At 46.9% G+C, this 20,576-nt stretch overlaps 1 protein-coding gene across 6 annotated transcripts in view; it reads left to right on the forward strand.

The window, feature by feature from the left end:
* The window catches only part of kcnab2a (potassium voltage-gated channel subfamily A regulatory beta subunit 2a), a 65,657-nt gene that overhangs the window by 43,580 nt on the left and 1,501 nt on the right, over nt 1-20,576 (forward strand). For all 6 annotated transcript variants that reach the window (XM_030375834.1, XM_030375836.1, XM_030375835.1 and 3 more), the window contains 12 exons: nt 8,033-8,076; nt 8,387-8,424; nt 8,825-8,904; nt 11,401-11,445; nt 12,194-12,238; nt 12,678-12,721; nt 13,338-13,424; nt 14,736-14,821; nt 14,990-15,110; nt 15,940-16,034; nt 17,737-17,857; nt 19,527-19,615. In XM_030375834.1, coding sequence (XP_030231694.1) covers nt 8,033-8,076; nt 8,387-8,424; nt 8,825-8,904; nt 11,401-11,445; nt 12,194-12,238; nt 12,678-12,721; nt 13,338-13,424; nt 14,736-14,821; nt 14,990-15,110; nt 15,940-16,034; nt 17,737-17,857; nt 19,527-19,615 — 895 coding nt within the window. The remainder of the gene's footprint in view (nt 1-8,032; nt 8,077-8,386; nt 8,425-8,824; nt 8,905-11,400; nt 11,446-12,193; nt 12,239-12,677; nt 12,722-13,337; nt 13,425-14,735; nt 14,822-14,989; nt 15,111-15,939; nt 16,035-17,736; nt 17,858-19,526; nt 19,616-20,576) is intronic.

Here is a 20,576-nt window from a genome sequence, read left to right on the forward strand (position 1 = left end):
TGTTCACTGGTCATGAGTTGATGGAAAATGAGTGGGTTTTATTTTAGGTAGTGATGCAGAATAAAGCAGGCAGAAACACCTGGGGTCCATGCACAGTGAAATAACCCACACGTGACTTGTTTGGACCAAAAGCTGTTTCTCTATTCTACCTGGAAAAACCTTGACATATTCACACTTTTGATTCGCAGAGGGGGAGGTTAATCGCTGCTTATTTATTTCAGCCTCATTTATATGGAGAATTTTTCAATTCCCTGCATGGCGGCCCTGAGCTTCTGTCAAGGCTGACAGAGTAAGCCTACGGACAAAGGTGCCGCTTTTTTATCGCCAACCTTCCCTTCAAATTTAAGGCCACAGCGAACTGACCTTGTTTTCAAGGTATGGAGGGAGTGCTGCAACTTGCGTTACCTCCAGTCCTTATCTTTTGAGCGACGGTGGGCTTGCGCAACATGATTGGTTAGAATCGGGGAGCTCTGTAGTAAAGCCTGCACCTCCAAGGACTGATCAAGAGACTTCAGTCAGAGCTGAATTAATGTTGCTTGCAAAAAAAACAAAACACTTATGTAAAGCAGTCTCGCTCGCTGTTGCTGAAGGCAGACTATCTGAAACAAAAGGTGAACAAGGGTACAGGGGGACTTGATCCTGAAAGACCCATGGTGTTTAAAAGTCCTGGGTCAACTATGCCTGTGCTGACCTCACCTACCCCATGGCAAGGTCTCTCAGGTGGCCAGCTTATTTACTTAGTCTAATTTAATGCAAATGTAGATAAAGGAGGCTGCGATGTCCCATGCTGTATTCGTTGGGTGTATTTAAAACAAAAGTTAACAACAGTTGAGGGTGTGAGGGCCCTATGCTCAGGGCAATACACGACACGGAAGAGTTTAAGCCGTGAGTTTCCAGTGGCATGCGTTGGCTTGTCCTTGTCCTTGGGCTCTGCTGCTCTCTGTATCTTTTTACTGCAGCGGCCGTGTGAATACGAGGAGCTGACTGGCCTCCCTGGCAGAGCTCTCCGTTAACCGGCCTTGGCTCTGACTGTCAGGATGATTGTTGATGGCTGGGAGGACTGCATGGGACAACTGTTAGTCGTGATGCCGCTCCTTAATCACAGCCACGGCGAGTGGCCACTGGCAGGCCTGGGAGAGCAGATGGCTTCCTCATCCCATCGCTGGATGTAAAGCCACGCGATGTTATATCACCAAAACGGGTAGATCAGGCAACACCAATTATGATAATTAGGAGGTTTTTTTGTGCCGTAATTGCTTCACCTGGCAGCCTGCCATCCTGTCCATATTTACACGGGCCGCACACACAGGAGTCTTTGAGCGGGTTATGCATATATCCAACGTGTACTCGAGGATTGATAGCACTTTGCTGGGAATTACTTTGCATGTTTTAATGCGATTTATTTTCTTCTTTTGGCCATGTAGTTAATGTAACTTCAGAAGCTAAAAATACCACCTTACCACATAAAATATGGTGGCCGTGCAATGGGTGGTAGCGAGTGGGCTCCAGTGTGAGATTTAGGGCGTCGTTAGTGTGGGCGTGTGCTTGGAGACTTGCAACGTTTGGGTGTTTAGTGAAGCATCTCGTCAACGCCTGGGCCTGGCCCCCTCCTACATGCATGAATCGTACATTGGATCAGCACCGGAGGATGAGCAGAATAGATGAAGCAGTGTAGTAAGCCTCTGAAATACCAACGCTGAAGGAACTTACTGCAGCACCACCAAACAATAGCCCTAAAGTGTCCACGGTGGCCAGATAGAGATGCATTGAACAATTCATATTCACCAGATGTTTGCTCCGGGCATGTAGGAAGGAATTGTCTTACTGAGAAAAAATGTATTGGTGTATGCGTGTGTCGGTGTGTTCATTAAACCTCATGGCCCTGTGTGGTACTCCATACGGGCGTTTGTGTACAAGTGAGAGACGGCTGTGTTGAGATGAGGGAAAGTGAGGCAGCTGTCTTTCCCTTGCCTGACTGAAGAGTTTAATTAGAAGCGGTTGGTTTTGTTTGCTGCACTACTCTGATTCCGCTCAGCATCGTTCTTATTTAAAACACAGTAGAAATGGCCTAGATGTTTTAATTGCAATGTACTGCCAGGAATAGGCATTTTGCCCTATCTCTCTGTGGTCCATTATTATTGCCGCACAGTGTGTGCTGTTTTCAGGGTTTGCAGTGATTAATCCCATTATACAGAAATGTGTTATTTAAATGCTTTGTATTGGGTAAATTGATCTGTCAAAGGATGCTTAGGAAGGAGCATTCCCAGTCCATTGTTTTAAAACACATTTCTTAATCCATTGACGTATTTGCCAAAGAACGTCAGAATGTGTTTGAATTGTACACGTGATTTAAGCCCCTACATGAATTTTCATTTAATATTTTCTGATCACATTATACAAAGTAACAATCTTACCATTGAACCTGAGTTATGATATTGAGTCGACATCTTCTGGACCAAACATTGCATAACAAATGCTATATCACTCTAGGGTGGTGTTGCTGTTGCTCTTGTCAGGTCTGAATAGATACAAGCATACTTATTACTGATACAGTTACTGATGCTTTTGCTTTTTCTATCACAATGTCCCCAATCACAATCCGATGTAAAGCTGACCCCAGCTTCCCTGCATCGTCTTGGATGTAATGAGAAACATAAGCCACAGCTCACTACACAAGACAATGCACCCCACTCACTCTCACAGCTCTAGTCTGTGTGTCTAGTACTCGTGGCAGGTTGATAGGAGTAGGACGGGGGTTTTACATAGAGGCAACATTGTCATCTCCCAACCAGCCATCTTGATTGGAGCCGCGCGTTTGATATCCTTCATCAAGGCTGATCTTCCTTGTGATTGCTTGTGGATTGAATGCCACCACCTTCGACCCATTTGTGCATGCCCTCTCATCTTAAGAGTTACAATTGCTCTGATTTCTGATTTCTGTCCACTGCTTGTCACTGTGTCCCGTATCAATTGATGCATCTTGTTTCCATAGTGAGTGAAAGCTGGAGGCTTTTTATGTAAATTTACACCAGCGATCGTGTGCTAAAACTGAACTACTCTCAGTGTGCAGCATCCAGCATGTTATCATAATTTGGTGTTATACAGACTTTGCTCAACAAAAGATTATATAAGAACCCCAAACGCACAGATTATATGATGGGTAGATTATGAGTATATTTTCCTACCCTGCCCAAGGTAGGCACTATGAGAAAACTTGCTTATGAAAAGCTAGAGCAACACAGCAATCAGTCACGGAAAATGTATCGGAAATCCCCGCATTGATCAAATGTCCTGCAAATGGCTAGAACATCATTGAAAATGTTGCCGTTATGCTGCAAAACCTAGTTTATGTTTTTGTGGGCTAAATGTCATTAAGTTAAAGTTGCATAGTCATCTGTCAAAGGTAATGAGCCCGTTTGCAATGCATCTTTACCGTGCATTCTTCGCGCAAGCTACCTCGCCCGAGGAACCCAAGTATAATATTCGCTCGGTTTTGGTGTGAACGCACCTTTAGGAGATACTCGTTTTTTAATCAAATATCTGGCATGTGATGAAATAATACTTTTTGTTATCGGGTAAATATATCGGCATGGGAAAGATAAACAACAAGCTTGGGTAGAGGTGTTGCTGCGCTGTCTCCACAGCGACAACGCAGCGATATGATCATGAGCAGTTCTGAAGATAAAGTGAAATCCACGAGCTGCTGATCATGTGAGAGAAGGTGATGCAGTCGTATTAAACAAAGACGTTGAAAAATGGTGCGATCTACGGGAGAGATGCAGAGGAACTGTCCTTACAAGGCTTTTGTCGGGATAAAAAAACAAGTGGTCAGCAAAATAAAGAATATGTTGGTGTTTTTGCACTTGTAAATAGTTAATCGCGTTTGTAGCCTACACACTTATTCTTGCATGCGGGTGTCTTCATTCATAAAAAATGTAAACATTCGGGAGTTTGCAAATTATTCTAAAGAGGTCTAGACTCCGTGCGCAGCCCCGCCTTCTCCAGTGAACCAAGAAAGCCGTGGCGAATCTGGGATTTTTGATCAAAAACTCAACTTCACTATCGCACCAACGTGAACCTACTCGTGGACCGCTTGCCACCATGTTTATTGTTTAATGGGGTAGAAGGGTCGCATGGGGACTATACTTCATCCAGCTCAGGTTGCGTAGCCGCGCGTGTGCGCGTGTCGGCTCATTAGCATCTGTACCGTGGCCTGAGCACACCAATCGGTGTGCTCAGGCCACGGAATTGAACTGTACTCGAGTACGGTTGGCGTGCTCACACTAGCCAAACGGAACCCTGATATCTATAATTGTGGATATATATATATATATATTCACGTTGGGTCCAGGCATGACTTTTACCATAGTTTATACTATGGTATAAACGATACATTTTCAGTGGGTTCAGAGAATCTCTTCCTCTGTTCATCCTCTATGCTCTGTTTAGGCACAGACTAATTATAAGTCAATATCATTGTATCACTCTCTTCCCGTCCTTCCTATAGTACATTTGATCGTGTCATATCAAACCAAAATGGTAATTGGAAAGCAGCGGCCTGCACCAGCAGCCTCAGAGTTATGTTGTGTTGTTGTAGTCTGAGCCGTCTTTGAGGTTGTATTAATAGTTATGCTCGGTGAGCATGTCCCTCCAAACGGATTCCACCTCACATCTGTGACCTCGTCTGTCATTCATCGTCTTTAGGCATAGCCCCCCCCCCCCACCTCTCTCAATCCTACTCTCACTTAAGCTTCCGCCCATATTTTCATACTTTCCATGCCCTCTTCTCTCACTGCCTGCTAGGACCCGGGCTCCCTGTGCATAGCTCAATGGGTCCAGGCATGCGTGGCCTGCATGGTATTGGATTATTGCATTTGTAGCGTTGGTCGGCTCTGTTGTGTTTTGATGCTTCAGTTGCAATGGAAAGACTCTGCTGCTCTTTAACTGCAATGGAATTGATTGGCTTGAGATTGACTAAATCAGTAATTGGATTTATTCTGGAGTCTGCCCTTACAGCATTCTAGGGGGGTGGGGGTAATTGGTTGAAACCCTGGAGCAGTACAACGTGTCATTATAAATCAAGTTATATGTGCGTCCTTCATTTTAAAGGGGCACAGAGTGGAATTTGAAGCGTTCATCGTGCGGTGTACAATACGACGTGTTACCAAGTCAACCAGGAGGCTGGCCCCGAAAGAAAAGGCAGGAGAAATGTGATTTGATCATGGACGGTGCATGCCAGTACTCCCTCAGTCTCTGCCCATGCATGTCTCAGACGCAGGCCCCCTCGATGTTATTCAGCTGCTTACTCATTGAGTATATTTATTCTTTGTTATGTAAATGTTATCACGGTGAGGATTGGAATATGCGTCACATTTACATATTGCCAATTATTAGCCCGCGGTGCATCTATTGGAGGTGTGTGCGTGTTCAATCTCGAGTGCCCCCAATAACATTGACACCTGAATTCAATGAGAATCGCTTCCTTCAGCATCGTCACAATCACCTAGCGAGAGGGCCTCCCGTCTATTAAAACGCCTTCAGCCAAGCCCTGCTTCTTGGGTGTTCCCTCGCTCCTCCGTGATGGAGGGGAGAGATGACCTTCATGTGTAGGTGTGCGTCCAGTGAAGCTCGGCGGGAATATGACTCCTGTCCCGGGCCTCCTGACCCCTGTCTGCCCTGGGTCACGGTGTACTGTAGGGTGGCCTACAGTATGCAGGGCCGTCCTCCTCAAATATTGAACACTACATGGTGCAGACAAAGCGATGGTGTATGGGAAGAGTGACTCAGACCGGGGGCTGGGTTTTCCTTCCATCCTTTTTGTTGTTTTTGTATATTTTGATGTGCTTATATCACCCTGTTTACAGATTACACACACACACACACACACACACACACACACACACACACACACACACACACACACACACACACACACACACACACACACACACACACACACACACACACACACACACACACACACACACACACACACAGAGAATAGGGTTATTTCATAACACTGAACATTCTGGTGAATATTGTTTTGAGAGGTACAGTATTCTGCATATGCATGTAGCCTATGCAAGGCAAACCTATTCAGCAAGTGCCGATTTCTACCAGGCAAGCCCATCTGAATGTAATCTCTCACTCCCACCACTACCAGACATCATTTCTCATCCATCCCTTTCCATTTGAAACGTCCGGGGATAGATGAGATTAGAACACAATAGCGTTACACTCTTGCAACATTTTGGATGGTGGAGCCGATGTTTGTCTCGGCAAGATCAGTTGGATCCAGAGGGCAGAACAGCCAGCAGCCCCGACGGAGCAAGCTAGTGGTAATTATGACGTGGTTAATTTGCACAATTGGGGGATGGGCCCATGTTCTGCTGTTGGCTTTTGCGTTAACCTTGTCACCTCTGTAGCCACTGTGTGTGTGTGTGTGTGTGTGTGTGTGTGTGTGTGTGTGTGTGTGTGTGTGTGTGTGTGTGTGTGTGTCCAAATAAGCCATGGGTTCTTACTAATTAACTCATCTGCTTCAGTACAGCATAATGTATCCATGCGAAGAAAATAAGAAATTTGAGTAAAAACTTATGATTTTGCTTTATTAAGATTTCATACTCTAAAAAGATGGAATGGAACGGGTTGATGGACATTGCAATGTTGGATGTCAGTGGTTGATTACAACCATGAAGGTAACTCGTTTAGCAAGCATAAAACTATTTGAAAGTGAACACTACATGGCGCGTTACAAAGAGAGTAAAAAAGCATTTACCCCATCAAATTAGTTCACATAAGATACTTCCTCCGGTCTTCCACGGGTCAATGATCTCCAGAACACACACACAAAATCCCTCTACTTGACACGGTTCCTTATTTCTTTAATATTCTTCACTTTGCAAGACCCACACACAGACCTAATCCTTTCTCACTGTACGCACGTGTGGTCATACGATACACGCTGGGACTTTGACGAGGCGAACAGTCCCAGTGTGTATCATATGACCACACTGGGACTGTTCCCGGGCGAAGGCATAGCTCCTCTCACCATCAGGAGTGGATGTCGTGCTGCTCTTCTCTGAGGAGTTTGTTCTTACACAAACGGACTGAAATAAAAAACGTACATCCGCCCACATTTACATGCAAGCTTCTCCTCCTACACATCTGTTACATCAGCAGCTTCTAGCTTGCATATAGCTAGCACTGGATCTCACCAGAGCTCTCTCACCGGACCTAGTTAAACCTTTAATAAAAAAAGACCCTAAATCAAAGCAAACGTTGACGATATTATCTACACAATATGCAAACTGCTTATGCCAATAACAATCCAAAAAGCCAGCCATCTAAAACAAGTTTAAAGAAGCCATTAGCAAGCCATCATAATCACGCTCAAGCCAATAGCAAGCCATGGCTCACAGGACGAATCTTCTTGTCTGGCAGGCTGCATCAATCCACGGTGGAGGAGTCAAACATGGCATGGAAGTAGGATGAGGATGAGGCATCATTCATATGAATTGCTGTCAGGGATTTGAGTCACACTCAGGGTATCCTGGTGGGCATGTCGTTGTGGTGGCATTCATATTCATTGTGTGTTGCCAATGCCAACACATGAACACATATACACACACACACACAAACACACACACACACACACACACACATTTCCTTGGCGGCAAATAAGCCTATACATCTATCCACACTCCTAAGCACCCATCCAACATGTGTCAGTGCAGATAGGAGGCTGCCGTAGTCGCAAGGCTGCGCCCAAATCCACATTGAGCCTGCTGTCTTCTTCTCAGCGACTCTAAGCTTGCGCTCAAATCCCAAGATTCAAAATGGCCTCCTGCAGCATTGGTGAAATGATTGAAGCTATTAGTGAGGTGTGATAAGGGCCCTGTCAGTACGTTTTCTCCTCTTCTTCCCCCATTTGTTCTATTTGAGGATTTGAAGATCTGTGGTATAGGTCTTTCCTCTATTACCTTTTGTTTTCGTTTTAGCGTTCATACTAATGTGTCCCTTCCTGTTTTGACAGAAACCTTGGCAAATCTGGACTGAGGGTATCCTGTCTGGGCCTAGGTAAGACAATTTATTTAACCTGAGTATTTTCCATAGTTTACACCCCGTAATCTCACATTGTTTCATGTTCTTATACAACAAATCAGCGAGAGTGAATAAGAAACAGAAATGGTGGTGTTAATGATGGGGCCAAAAATAATTTGTAGATGTTATGTAAATGAAAGTCAGAGATCGGCATCCCTTAAGGCACATTCTAAATCAGCTCTTTAATTGTTGCGTGTGTGTGTGTGTGTGTGTGTGTGTGTGTGTGTGTGTGTGTGTGTTGTCGCTGTCTGCATCGTTTACACCTCCCTCGTCGTCGTCTGAACAGGAACATGGGTGACGTTCGGGGGACAGATAACGGATGAGGTGAGAGCAGATGGATTTTGTCCTCTCCGATCACTCAACCAACGCTGTGCACATCGCCGCTCTCCGTATGATCTGTCGCTGCCTGCGCCTATTGCCTGCTTACACTGCAAACATATTGGCAGCCATACGTAGGCGAAAGTCACCTCAGGGCATCACGTAACACGGGCATATATGGGCATATGGAACGGGCATATATAAACACAAACATAACGACGAAGTACAGTCCACGTCGAAGTAATGATCCAATACCCTTTTCTCTTTTCCCATTTCTGTCTCTGTCTTTCTTCCTTTCTCTCTCTTTCTCTTTCTTTCTCTTTCTCTCTCTTGCTTCCTTCCTCTCCCTCTCTCTATGTGTCTCCACCTCTCTCTGTCTACCCCTCTAACCACTTCTTCCTGACAGACGGCAGAGCAGTTGATGACTCTGGCCTACGAGAACGGCATCAATCTGTTTGACACGGCCGAGGTTTACGCCGCTGGAAAGTAAGTATAGGATTTCTCACAGATCACTTGAGTCCATCAATACACGTCCACTCACTGACCATACACGGCTTGCCTGCTGACCCAGATAGTTGCAGAAGGAATGCACCAGGTACCTCTGCAAGTTCCCTGTGCGTCAGTGGGAAATCATATTGCTGTTGTTGATCAATCAAAAGTAGAACACCTGGATGGGGAATTGAGCAGCTGTGTAAAAAAATTTGCAGGCAAGCGTTCAAAACATGTGAACGTGTTCTTTAGGTAATTTTCTTTGTTCCTTCCATTGTATATAGTGGGATACAGACAGCTAGTTATCAGTCGCTAACATTGAACACATACCGTCTCCATAAGGAGCGATGTGCTTCATGCATTTTTCCGGTTGAGAGGACACGCCGCCCCGGGGTTAAAGGAGACGACAGCAAACGTTCCACTGACGCCACGTGCCTTATAGCTCTGCAGCCTCCTGCAACGCTTCCTCATGGAGGGAAACGCGGCAAGAGCTCGGGTTCACACACACACATACGCATGTTCGCTCATGTGTACACACACACACACACACGCACACGCACACGCACACGCGCACACACACACACAACAAACAGCCAACAGTCATTTACTAATGATTAGCTCAGGCTCGATGCAAACGTACAAGTTCCTTCATGTAAACATCAAGACAAGGACCTGGCCTGACCCAGGACTTGGAGCACATGGCTGAGGGAGAGAAGGCATTTGTACACTAAATCGTTACACAAGAGAGATTGTCACAAAGAAGCCATGGCTTTGTTCCGTTTATGTGTGATCTCTTGTACATCGTCCTTATGGATTAGTTTCGTTTTGTGGTCTGCAGTGATTGAAATAATCGAAGGGATTATCCTTTCCTCAGTGTACTGCCTTCCTAATCCTGAGACTGTTTCGACGATTCCTTATTTCTCCAAGGCCAATGTCAGTCACTATCATTTTCCTTTTTAAGCTTGGAAGTAAAAAAGTAGAATAGAATAGCTTAAATCCATGTTGTGCTGTTCCATCTGCTGCTGCAGCTGTTGCGTGGTAGGGAGAGAGAGAGAGAGAGAGAGAGAGAGAGAGATAGAGAGAGTTGCGCTATCTGTGTAGTGCTCCTATTTTAACAACATTCACTTAGTGTTCTGCTTCAACACCGGGGAGATAAAACCAGCACGGTGTTGACAAACTGTGATCGTGATCCTCGGGACGTGTGCGACTGCACAAATTACAGATTTGCACGAGCGCTTAGACCCATCAGTGCGACGCGTTTGCAAGCCGTCCTGGCAACGCACTGTAATCCAACATGTGTTGCTCAGGTGTTAATCCACACACACACACACACACACACACACACACACACACACACACACACACACACACACACACACACACACACACACACACACACACACACACACACACACACACACACACACACAGAACAGTGCTGTTCTATAAAACTGAACATCCTTGTTAACATAGTTTTGCATTACATTATTCGGCATTTAATATTTTGCTCAGCCGGCGCTGGAGGTTAACGTTCACAGTTCACAGTTCACAGTTCATCCGTTTGAGGTTGATGACTTTGCGACCCCCTGGGTCAAGGCAGTAGAAGTAGACAGGGTGAATTGTAAGCGGGTCTTCCAGTCGTAGAGAAAGCAATGCCGGACATGTCAGACATGCTTGTGTTCGAGGAATACAATATGTGCTCTGTGGGAACTAGAGTTAAGCGGACAAGAATTTTTTTACACTTTCTCCAAAAAGAAAAAAACACTCAATTTAAAACCACATATTCTTACAGTTATCACATTGCCATAAAGATAAATTGCAATGTCATGCCTGGATGGAGAAGTAAAGCAGTGTAGTAGGCGAAAGAAAAACCATAGGATCAATATGAACATTTGAAATATTTATTTTTAACAGATGTGTGTGTGTGTGTGTGTGTGTTTGAGACACACAGGGATGGTATTTAGATAGGGGAGATGATCGGGGAGGGAGCAAATGGTCTGGTGTGCAGTGATTTTGGCAGAAAGACAGAGGAGGTGGATCAATAGCTGAGCCCAGACCCCTCTGGGTTCCAGATAGGTCACCCTGCAGGAAGGCCACTCATTTATCTGCCCCCGACAGCAGAGCGGCTGACGGTGGCACGGGCCGAGGTTTTGTCCGAGAGGCCCCTAATGGGCCTCATGTCGGCCCTAATTAGCACCCCTGTGGATGCAAACGAATGGCTGGTGTGGCTCCTACCCTCCACCCCTGCTCCAAGCGGGGGCCTTCTGCAGCCACCACTGAAACACATGCGTCTCATCTACACACACTGTAATGCACAGGCAATTACGCACACTGCATTTGTGAATCTATACTTGTGGATGAGGGGTTATGTTTAGCGTGCCCGGTGTTGTATAAAACTGTTGAACTTGGAAGTGTGAGGTTTAAATGTTTGCATGAGCCGGATTTTCTCCTGTTTTGTCTCACTCCCTCCCCTGTCCTCCGTCCGTTCCGCAGGGCGGAAACCGTGCTGGGCAACATCATAAAGAAGAAGGGTTGGAGGTATGTGTTTCTGTGCTTGTAATTTCCGCCTTTCGCCTCAGCCTTCTTATCTCCCGGCTGATCCTATTGGGACTGAGCAGTAGACTGAGGGGGGGAGACGCGGGAGAGATAAATAATGGATGGAGTTGACGGTGTCAAAGCCGCACCTTGTCATCCTCCCAAGATAAGGAATGTCAATAAAATGCCTTTTCACTCTGACTTAGCATCTTCAGTTGGCGTCGCTAAGGCCTTGTTTGAAGGGTCCACCTCTACTGTCTCTTGCTCTACCTGTGCAGTGGCCACAGCTCAGCATGTCCTGGCGTCCTCTTGCTGTGTTATGGGATCATGGGATGCATGGAAGAGCAGGATACGGGGAACGGCAGAGAATGTATGAGCATGTAGAAATGCAGAGTTAGTTAAAAATAAATGGGTTTTGCAAATATCGTGTACCTGTTGATGAAGCCATTGATTCATGGATGCTATATTTAAAAAGAAAGCTGGGTTTATTTTAGACTATTATTTCATATAACTTCCAGATTGCAGCCCTCCTCATCAGCAGAAGCTCATGCATGGCCATGAGGCTACAGACGATATAATGTGCACACCCCACAACATTCGCATGCAGCTGACACTGTCTATTTAATGCACACACAGTACTACAGAGTGACCCTTCTTAAACTACCCACCACCACCGCACCACCGGTCAAGTGGTTTCTCAAGGTTACTTTTGTTCTTTCTTCCTCTTTGCCTCCTCTTCCTCCCTCTGCAGACGCTCCACTCTGGTGATCACAACAAAAATCTACTGGGGCGGAAAGTAAGTAGCACCTCCGTGACGGCCGCCGTCCATCCCGCCGTCAACGTTCTGTTTGGGCTCCGGTGACCGACAGCCCTCCTGATAAATTATCCAAAGTTCCCTCTTCATAGCGGGCATATCAGGAGTAATTCAAACTGATATGTTGTCAAGGACTCTCAGTGCAAGCGGCCCTGAGATGTATGATATCATGTGTCTGGGATTGAGGGCGGAGAATAGAGGGCCAACAGAGGTCCGCCCGGGGAACATGATCTGACGTTATTGTGGCTGGCTGGGTGGGTGACGCCATCCAGAGCCAGGACACTGAAAGATTAATCGGCCCCCCTTGAGGAGATTGACATGATATGATTTGGTTGTGTTTTTTAATCCATAGCGCAATGCTGGGGTTAATTATTTATTGCCGTTAATTGATTATGTATCACCTTTCCGTTGTGTGTTCCAGAGCCGAGACTGAAAGAGGGTTGTCCCGGAAACACATCATAGAAGGTATGGCTTGGCAATCACATGCTGTTAACGTTTATCGTCTTAAATGGTATTATCGTCACAGAATGAAGATGGAGACTTAATGTGATACCTAGTTTAATAGTATAAATGTATGACGATGATATATCTTTCATCAAATATATGATTTTTTAAATGTCAGCGAGAAAGGAAAAGCAGTTTTAGGCCGATACCAACTTTTGTACACTTAAATGTGAGTAAGCCTCAGTGAGGCTGTTAAGAATGGCATTTTGAGTTCATAAGCTTATCGTGATATTTAACGAGGTTGTGTAGAGTTCGCCATACTTAAATGTCCATATCCCCAAGCCCCAATAGAAGTTGAGCTCTACCACATTTTAGAAATGCATCACACAACATTTATATCTCAGTTTGTCTAACCCTTAATTAACCCAGCTTGACTTCACACACACGTTTCCTCGTGTACCATCTCAGTTGTGTCCTCTTGGGGTTAGCCAATGTGCGAGATAGTCTTGATAATAACCATGTGATTCAGTCTGCGCGTTAATAGAATGTAGGTTGGGAATGCTCTTGTTTAAACTGACTCGGTTGGGAATGCTCTTGTTTAAACTTCCCTAACTCTTAAAACACATTCCTTTTATAGGTTTAAAAGCCTCGTTGGAAAGACTGCAGTTGGAATATGTGGACGTGGTCTTCGCCAACAGACCAGACCCCAACACCCCAATGGAAGGTGAAACACCTCCCATGGACAAACACTCTCAGCGTGTCTCCTCAAAGATCCTCCCTACATCTAATGCGATCCGACCACACTCTGAAGCCACGTCATGTTGCCCTTTCGGAGGCATGCTAAGAGCTTCCACACGCAGTGTGTTGTGGCCTCAGCTGGGGCCACGCAGAATCCATCTGTTGACGTGTCAAAGCGACCGTTCGGGTTCAAGCTGGGGTCACAGGTCAATTTGCTTCTCCCCCGAGACCCTCGAGTTGTGTCCCGTGCGGGGGCAGAGTCTGTTGCGTTGTGGGAGACGTCCATCAGGGACACGTCAGGTGCTGTCTGACAGGATTTCAAGGGGCAAAATGGGGATGTTATTCTCCTTCCCTTCTCCTCCTGCTCTGTACTCGCTGCACACAGTGAGCATGCACAGAGTTAATAATCAATGTAACCATCTGTTTTTATTAGTTTTTGTATTTCATTCTGCCACAACACTGTTTTGTCTATATTACATAACAAACTACCTCTTTCTATTTCCCCCTTTCCCCCACTTTCCCCCTAGGGACTGCAGATGAAATGTAGCTTTCTAGCTAATTATGAGACAGTTACTAACTGTCCATTGTCCCTAATAAATAAATAAATAAGGCTGTATCATTTAGTTCAGCATTCACATTTGTCACATACTGGATGATATACATTCAAGCAGAAGTCAGCATGACGAAAGAAATCGTCAAATTATAAGCACTATAGTATATTTTCAACCGGGCATTTCGCCCTTTGAATGGCACAAAACAGCTATTGAAAATCTTTTTTAGAAACCTTTCTAAGGCATATTTTTGGTTGAGTCTACAGCCATGCAATAAAATGCAGAGTTGAAGGCCTGCCATCTTCCATTGCATTTCCAATTGGCTCAAGCTTTGTTCCCCTGCAGCTCCTTTCACATTAAGTAGGACAGTCGCTTGTACGATTCCTGCCCTTTAATTTGGTTCAAGTCTTGTTTTGTTGGGAATGGAAGGATGCTGGGGGTTTGCGACCCACCGCCTAATTTGAATGAATCAGCTCATGCATTCAGGACACCAACAACAAACATCCTGGCCACTGGCCTTGAAATAACCATCTCTAAAAAACAATTCCCACCAATTAATGCTGGGATCCTATTGAGACAAAGATTTCAAAGAAACCAGAATTGAGAAGATCCTCCATTACACTTTACATCATGGGCATAATAAAATAATAATAATGTATATAAACAATGGTAGAAGGGCATGAGATTCAAACTGGAAGAAGGAGAAAGACTCCAATGTTGTACGTATGGTCCTCTCTGGGTTACAGAGACAGTGCGGGCGATGACCCATGTGATCAACCAGGGCATGGCTATGTACTGGGGAACATCTCGCTGGAGCCCCATGGAGATCATGGTAAGGGTGCACACGATACACACCCACATTTACACATGCAATCTCGGATGGCATGTGTCTTTCTGAACCACACTTCCTGTGGAGCACACAACGTATTGCTTCTTTGTTCCATCCCAAAGGCCAGGCCATGTTGCAATGATGCATGCTTGTGTGCGGGTCCTTTTGCAGGAAGCGTACTCCGTTGCCCGGCAGTTCAACCAGATACCCCCGATCTGTGAGCAAGCCGAGTACCACATGTTCCAGAGGGAGAAGGTGGAGGTGCAGCTACCTGAGCTCTTCCACAAGATCGGTGAGTCAGGGGACTCAGCTCTAACAGAACATTGCGTGGACGTTTGACTCAGTAATTGGGCACGGTAGGGCCGGAAGGGATGAGTTTTATCTTAGATATTGTTGTCTAGATGTGGTTCTCTGTATTTGTATTGCCTAGTCTGTGTTTGTTATCGCTATGTCCTCGAGCACAACATCTCCATATGGAATGACTAAAAGTGATGTAATGCTCTGTTTATTTTGAGATGTCAGGAAGATGTGTGTGCTTTTAATGGGCACTATCTTTACAAGGGCTGTGGTTTGACGATAGGATTTAAACTCTCCTGGCATGGAGGGTACACTGAGACATGAATTGCAGTTTAAACTTTGCCCGCTCACGCGATAGAAAGAGAAAATGGCTCGAGGCGGAGTCTTGAATGTAATTTGATTTGAAGTGAGAGTCGGCTGTGAATTCCAAACGCATTTTGCGTCTTCTTTGATCCAAGTGTGCGCCATATCGGCCGACAAATAAAGATTGCAATTAATTGAATGGATCCCCTCGGGGCACAACAGGACAGCCACAAAGAGCAAGGAATATGGAGCAGAAATGGCCGGGATTCATTATATTATTTTCACATATGTTAGCTCGTGCAGGTAATACAATATGCAGTCATAGCCAACTGCATTATTAAGAAGGCCCATTATCGGATTTTTACATTACATCTGGAAAAAAAGTGTCCCAAGCTACAGTATATGAGAAGATAAAAAAGATCTTGTATGGTATACATGCGTGAAACAAACAGTCATGAATACTGTGTAGGCAACATCCGACCGTGGTCCTAGTTCTTAACATGGTTTGTGTTGTTTCTCAGGTGTGGGGGCCATGACATGGTCGCCCCTGGCCTGTGGCATCATCTCAGGGAAGTACGACAGCGGGGTGCCAGCCTACTCCCGCGCCTCACTCAAGGTACCCCCTCCCCACGACCTGTGTGTGTTTGTGTCCAGATGTAGTGAATCTCGTCAAGTATTTCACTTAAAAAGGTTTCACGTATTCAGTTATTTATGGCTGCTTTGATGTTGTTTCAGTTTGGTTTGAAATATCCTACTCTATTTAGTTTCGGTTGTCAAGTTATTTTTTGATTTTTTTTTTGCATTTAAGATTGCCAAATTATTAAAAAGAGAGACGACCTAACATGAACAAAATCATACTTTATTAATACGTTTTGGAATAATAATGACGATTCAATCGAAATGAATACGATATTCCCCTTCCATTTTAATAACATTTCCAGTTATTTTTAAAGTCCTGTAGTCCTGTTCCAGTTCAGTTTTAGTTTTTTGTGCAACCGCAGTGTCTTTGTTTGTTTCATTTAACGGAGTGCCTTTCCGTCAGTGCTTTATTGATTTCAGTTTCACCTCCCTACAATGACACTGGTGAACTGAGTTTCTTCCTTTATATAACCTCTCTTCCTCCCCGCCCATCTGCGCTGAAGCCGCTGTTTGCATCTCCAATTGTTATTCGTGGTTCTTGCAATAACAGCTGTTTGTTTTTCTATGTGCCTTTCAGGTTGTACAACTTGCCGTCTCGCAAACACGTCTTGTGTTGTTGTTTTTTTGTGTTTCTCCTGCCCTGTGTTCACCACATCCAGTGTGTGCGCCCCCACACACCCACGCCACAGCCACCACCGCTGCCCTCCATGGATAACAAGATTGCAGTGCACACTTTTTCGATTATATTCAAACTTTAAAATATGCACATAAAACGAAAGGAAATTTAAATTCAAGACAAATAATATTATAGATAATATTCTCGAGGTTGATCATGGTCAACATTCTACTCCACTCAGCGAACGGTTCTAAGTTGGCTTTCCTTCATTACACACCGGTCTAGATATTCATAATATGAGTAGTCCCATTATTTTTCTGCCACACTGAACTCAATCTAACCTATGGCCCCGCAACCCAGAGAGACAGCATATGTCACGCAAGCTGCTAGCATCCTTTTCACACCACAGTTAGTCTTATTAACATAATTCACTACACAATCACACAACGCAAAGTGCCCATGCACAACACACGTTATCGGGAATTAAATGAAACCCATCAGCAGATCTGTGTGTGTGTGTTTATGTGTGTGTGTGTGTGTGTACGTGCGCCCATGTGCGTGGAGAGTTGTATCCTCAGGAGTCAGGACCCAAGAGATGTATTGTCGTCGAACATGCCTTCCCCTGTTTTTAGAGTGCTGACTCAGCGATCCAACTGAGACGTGCCTTTAGGTCTTGAGTCCCTCTTGCCTCCGGGTCCTACAGATACCTCATCCTCGTGTGGTTCGTGTCCTCACTCGTAGCTCGGTCCACATTCAATCACCAGGTTAATTCCTCAGCCTCCGGCACTGCTTTGAAACAAAAAGCCGCCTCTGTCACCGAACGCAGACACGTGCCCCCCTCCCTCCCGCCATAGGAGCAGCGCTGGAGAATCCGTGTGCTCGTCTGTGTATTAGTGTGTGTGTGTGTGTGTGTTTGTGTGTGTGTGTGTTTGGGCACGCATTTGTGCGAACCCAAAAAAGCACACGGACAACCGGCCCACCTGTGTTCCCCTAAAGCAGAGGACCGGAGGCTCGGGGGGGGGTTCGTTCTGTGTGCTGAGCAGCTGTGCTGTGTCCTCGACAGGGTTACCAGTGGTTGAAGGACAAGATCCTGAGCGAGGAGGGTCGCCGTCAGCAGGCGAAGTTGAAAGAGCTGCAGGCAATCGCCGAGCGTCTGGGCTGCACTCTGCCCCAGCTCGCCATCGGTACGCTCAGGCCCTCTGCCGCTCTCTCTCTTTCTGTCTGTCTGTCCGTCCCTTCTGACTCCACCACCACCACCACCCCCCCCCACCAACCCCTACTACCGCTGACGCTACCACTGACACCACCGCGCCCCTGGTACTTGCTGTCCTGTCGGTGGCCAATTCCGGACATCACCTGCTTCTGTGTTGTGTTGTACGGTGTTGTAAGTGGAGCCGGGTCGGACGAGGGAGCGGACAAGAGCCGACGACGTCGTCAAAGGGCTGTTTTGTTTTCTACTTGGGGGAACCAAATGATTTTACTGGTCATCATGATTCAATGATTTGGGTCATTTGTGTCCAAGTAGAAAAGGAAAGGAGTGGTCAGGGTAGCTTTGGAGCGTCCCGGGCTGGCCGTACGGGGCAGGCTGCGGCTCGCTGCGCCATGCTCCTCACATGGCTGCGCAGGGTCTCATTACCAACGGGGTCGGGTTTGGTTTCCCCCTGACTCAGCCGTCCAGACCTAACGGCACCTATAAATCAGACGGCGGAGGGTGGATGCCATTTATTCACCACGAGAGCGATGGCTCATCGTGCCTCCCCCAACAAACCCTACCCCCCCCCCCCCCCTCCCAACCCTCACATCTATAACGCTGCAGATTCCAAGACGACTGGATCCTTGAGCCAGCCTCCATAGCAGTACTCAAACCGGATCAGGTTTTATCTGCTTCCTACTGTTGCCCCCCCTGGGATCCTGTTATGCGGCGGGTCACAGATAGCTCTGCTCACGGCCCAGTAGCACTGGCTGCTCCCGTCGCTCCCGGTGACCGTCGATCCCCCGTCGACCGCCCCCGCCCTCGAGCTGTGAATCAGGGGTGCCACCTCTGGTGTCACCGCGTCACGGCCGGATGAAATAGCGCCACGGTTAAAAAGATGAAATAGCGCCACGGCCCCGGTGGCCCGTGTCCCCAGGGCCGGCCCGGTTGGGCTCCTGCGGCGCAAGCAGAAAAAGAGAGCAGGATTTATGTGTGCTGCGGCAGCAGTGTGGCGGGCCGGGCGCCTCTGGTTGTGCCTGCGCCGCGGTAATCCTACAGGAAGTCCCTGGGGAAGCCTCTGACGCCCGCGACCGGGGACTCTCCCCCCAAAGTCCTCCTCGCTAATTCTATTCCCAGAGCCACCGCTGGATCCTAATCCCATCGCTCTCTTAATAACACGACGTTCCCCTGGCCTCTGTGCACTAATCCGGTTTGGATCGTATTCTGGGCAGTGTGGCTCTGCCCGGTTTAGAGGGGGGGGGGGGGGGTTGGTGTTGTGTGGGAGTCGTGTAGTAGTTCTTGTCATTGAGGATAATAAGATAAAGCACACAACCTTATTCTGTTGAAGGACTGTTGATTGATATGTGCAAGTGTGTGTGCGTGTGTTTGTGTGTGTGTATGTGTGTGTGTGTACGTGCGTGTGCGCCTGTGTGTTTGTGCCTGCGTGCGTGTGTGTCTCTGTGTGTCTGTGTGTGTATGTGCGTGTGCCCATGTGTGTTTGTGCCAGTGTGTGTCTCTGTGTGTGTGTGTGTGTGTGTGTGTGTCTCTGCATCTGTGTCTCTGTGCGTGTGTGTATGTTTCTGTGTGTGTGTGTGTGTGTGTGTGTGTGCCTGCGTGTGTGTTGGCGGGGTGGTCACTGCTGTCTACTGGCTCCCCTACAGCGTGGTGCCTACGGAATGAGGGCGTCAGCTCTGTGCTCCTCGGAGCCTCCACCACAGACCAGCTCATGGAGAACATCGGAGCCATACAGGTGAGGGGGCACGGGGGGCACGCGCCGGGGCGGGCGCCGTGGCCCGACGGCCCTCTGCAGGCTAGGCGCCTCTTAACGCGCGTATACATCGACACGTGATGAGCTCTAGGTCGGGGGGGACGGGGAATATAGCCAGCAAACCAATGGGGGTTCAGCGCCTTTGACCCGTAAGTCACGCATCACGGTTGGAGAGATTAAGAAAAGTCCTCGGTGGTTTTGAATTCGGTCGGGATTAGAACAGCATACAAAGCTGTAATCTGATAGGATGCGCCTCGATGGGTTCGGCTTCAGGAAGTGTTTGAAGTCTGAGCGCCGGCGTCAAGGTGGGGGATCAGAGCGGTCCGCCAGAACTGACGTAGCGTCAGAGCTAGGCTGGGCTTCAATGCTCAACTCGCTGAGAAAGCATTAGCAACGCTGAGAGCTCATCATGTGCTGACCGCTCCAGGGTCCAGGCGGTGGTTGTTTACGAGCCCTACTCCTCTGCACTCACGCAGGACTTCATATATATATATATATATAATATATCATATAAGTTCAGGGGAGTGGAGGCTCACCATCACCGTAGAGGGAGAGTGCCCCGGGCCACTTCCCTGCTTCGTGCGCTGATAGCATGCGTAGGTTCAGCGGTCGGACTCCTCTGATCTCCTCATCACGTTAAGTCTGGCCCTCGGGGGGCGGGGGGGCTCCGGTTGGACTCTTCATAGACGTCAGCGTTCTTTATATTTAGTTCTGTATTCTCTACGCCGCCTCGCGGCTAAAGGTCTGGGATTATAGACACGCATACGAGAGACCAGCGCCTCCAAACCTTTGACTTATAGTGGACCATTCAATTGTCATCAAGTTCTTCCGCGGACCACCTCAAATGTAAACAGGAAACAATAGATAAATAACCATGCAGTGGCTGAGCAAAGAGAGCCCCCTTTATACTAGGTTATAACTGCCAGAAGGCCAGTGTGTTTAT

The sequence above is a fragment of the Gadus morhua genome, chromosome 13, assembly GCF_902167405.1.
Source record: "Gadus morhua chromosome 13, gadMor3.0, whole genome shotgun sequence".
In the NCBI taxonomy this organism is placed as follows: Eukaryota; Metazoa; Chordata; class Actinopteri; order Gadiformes; family Gadidae; genus Gadus; species Gadus morhua.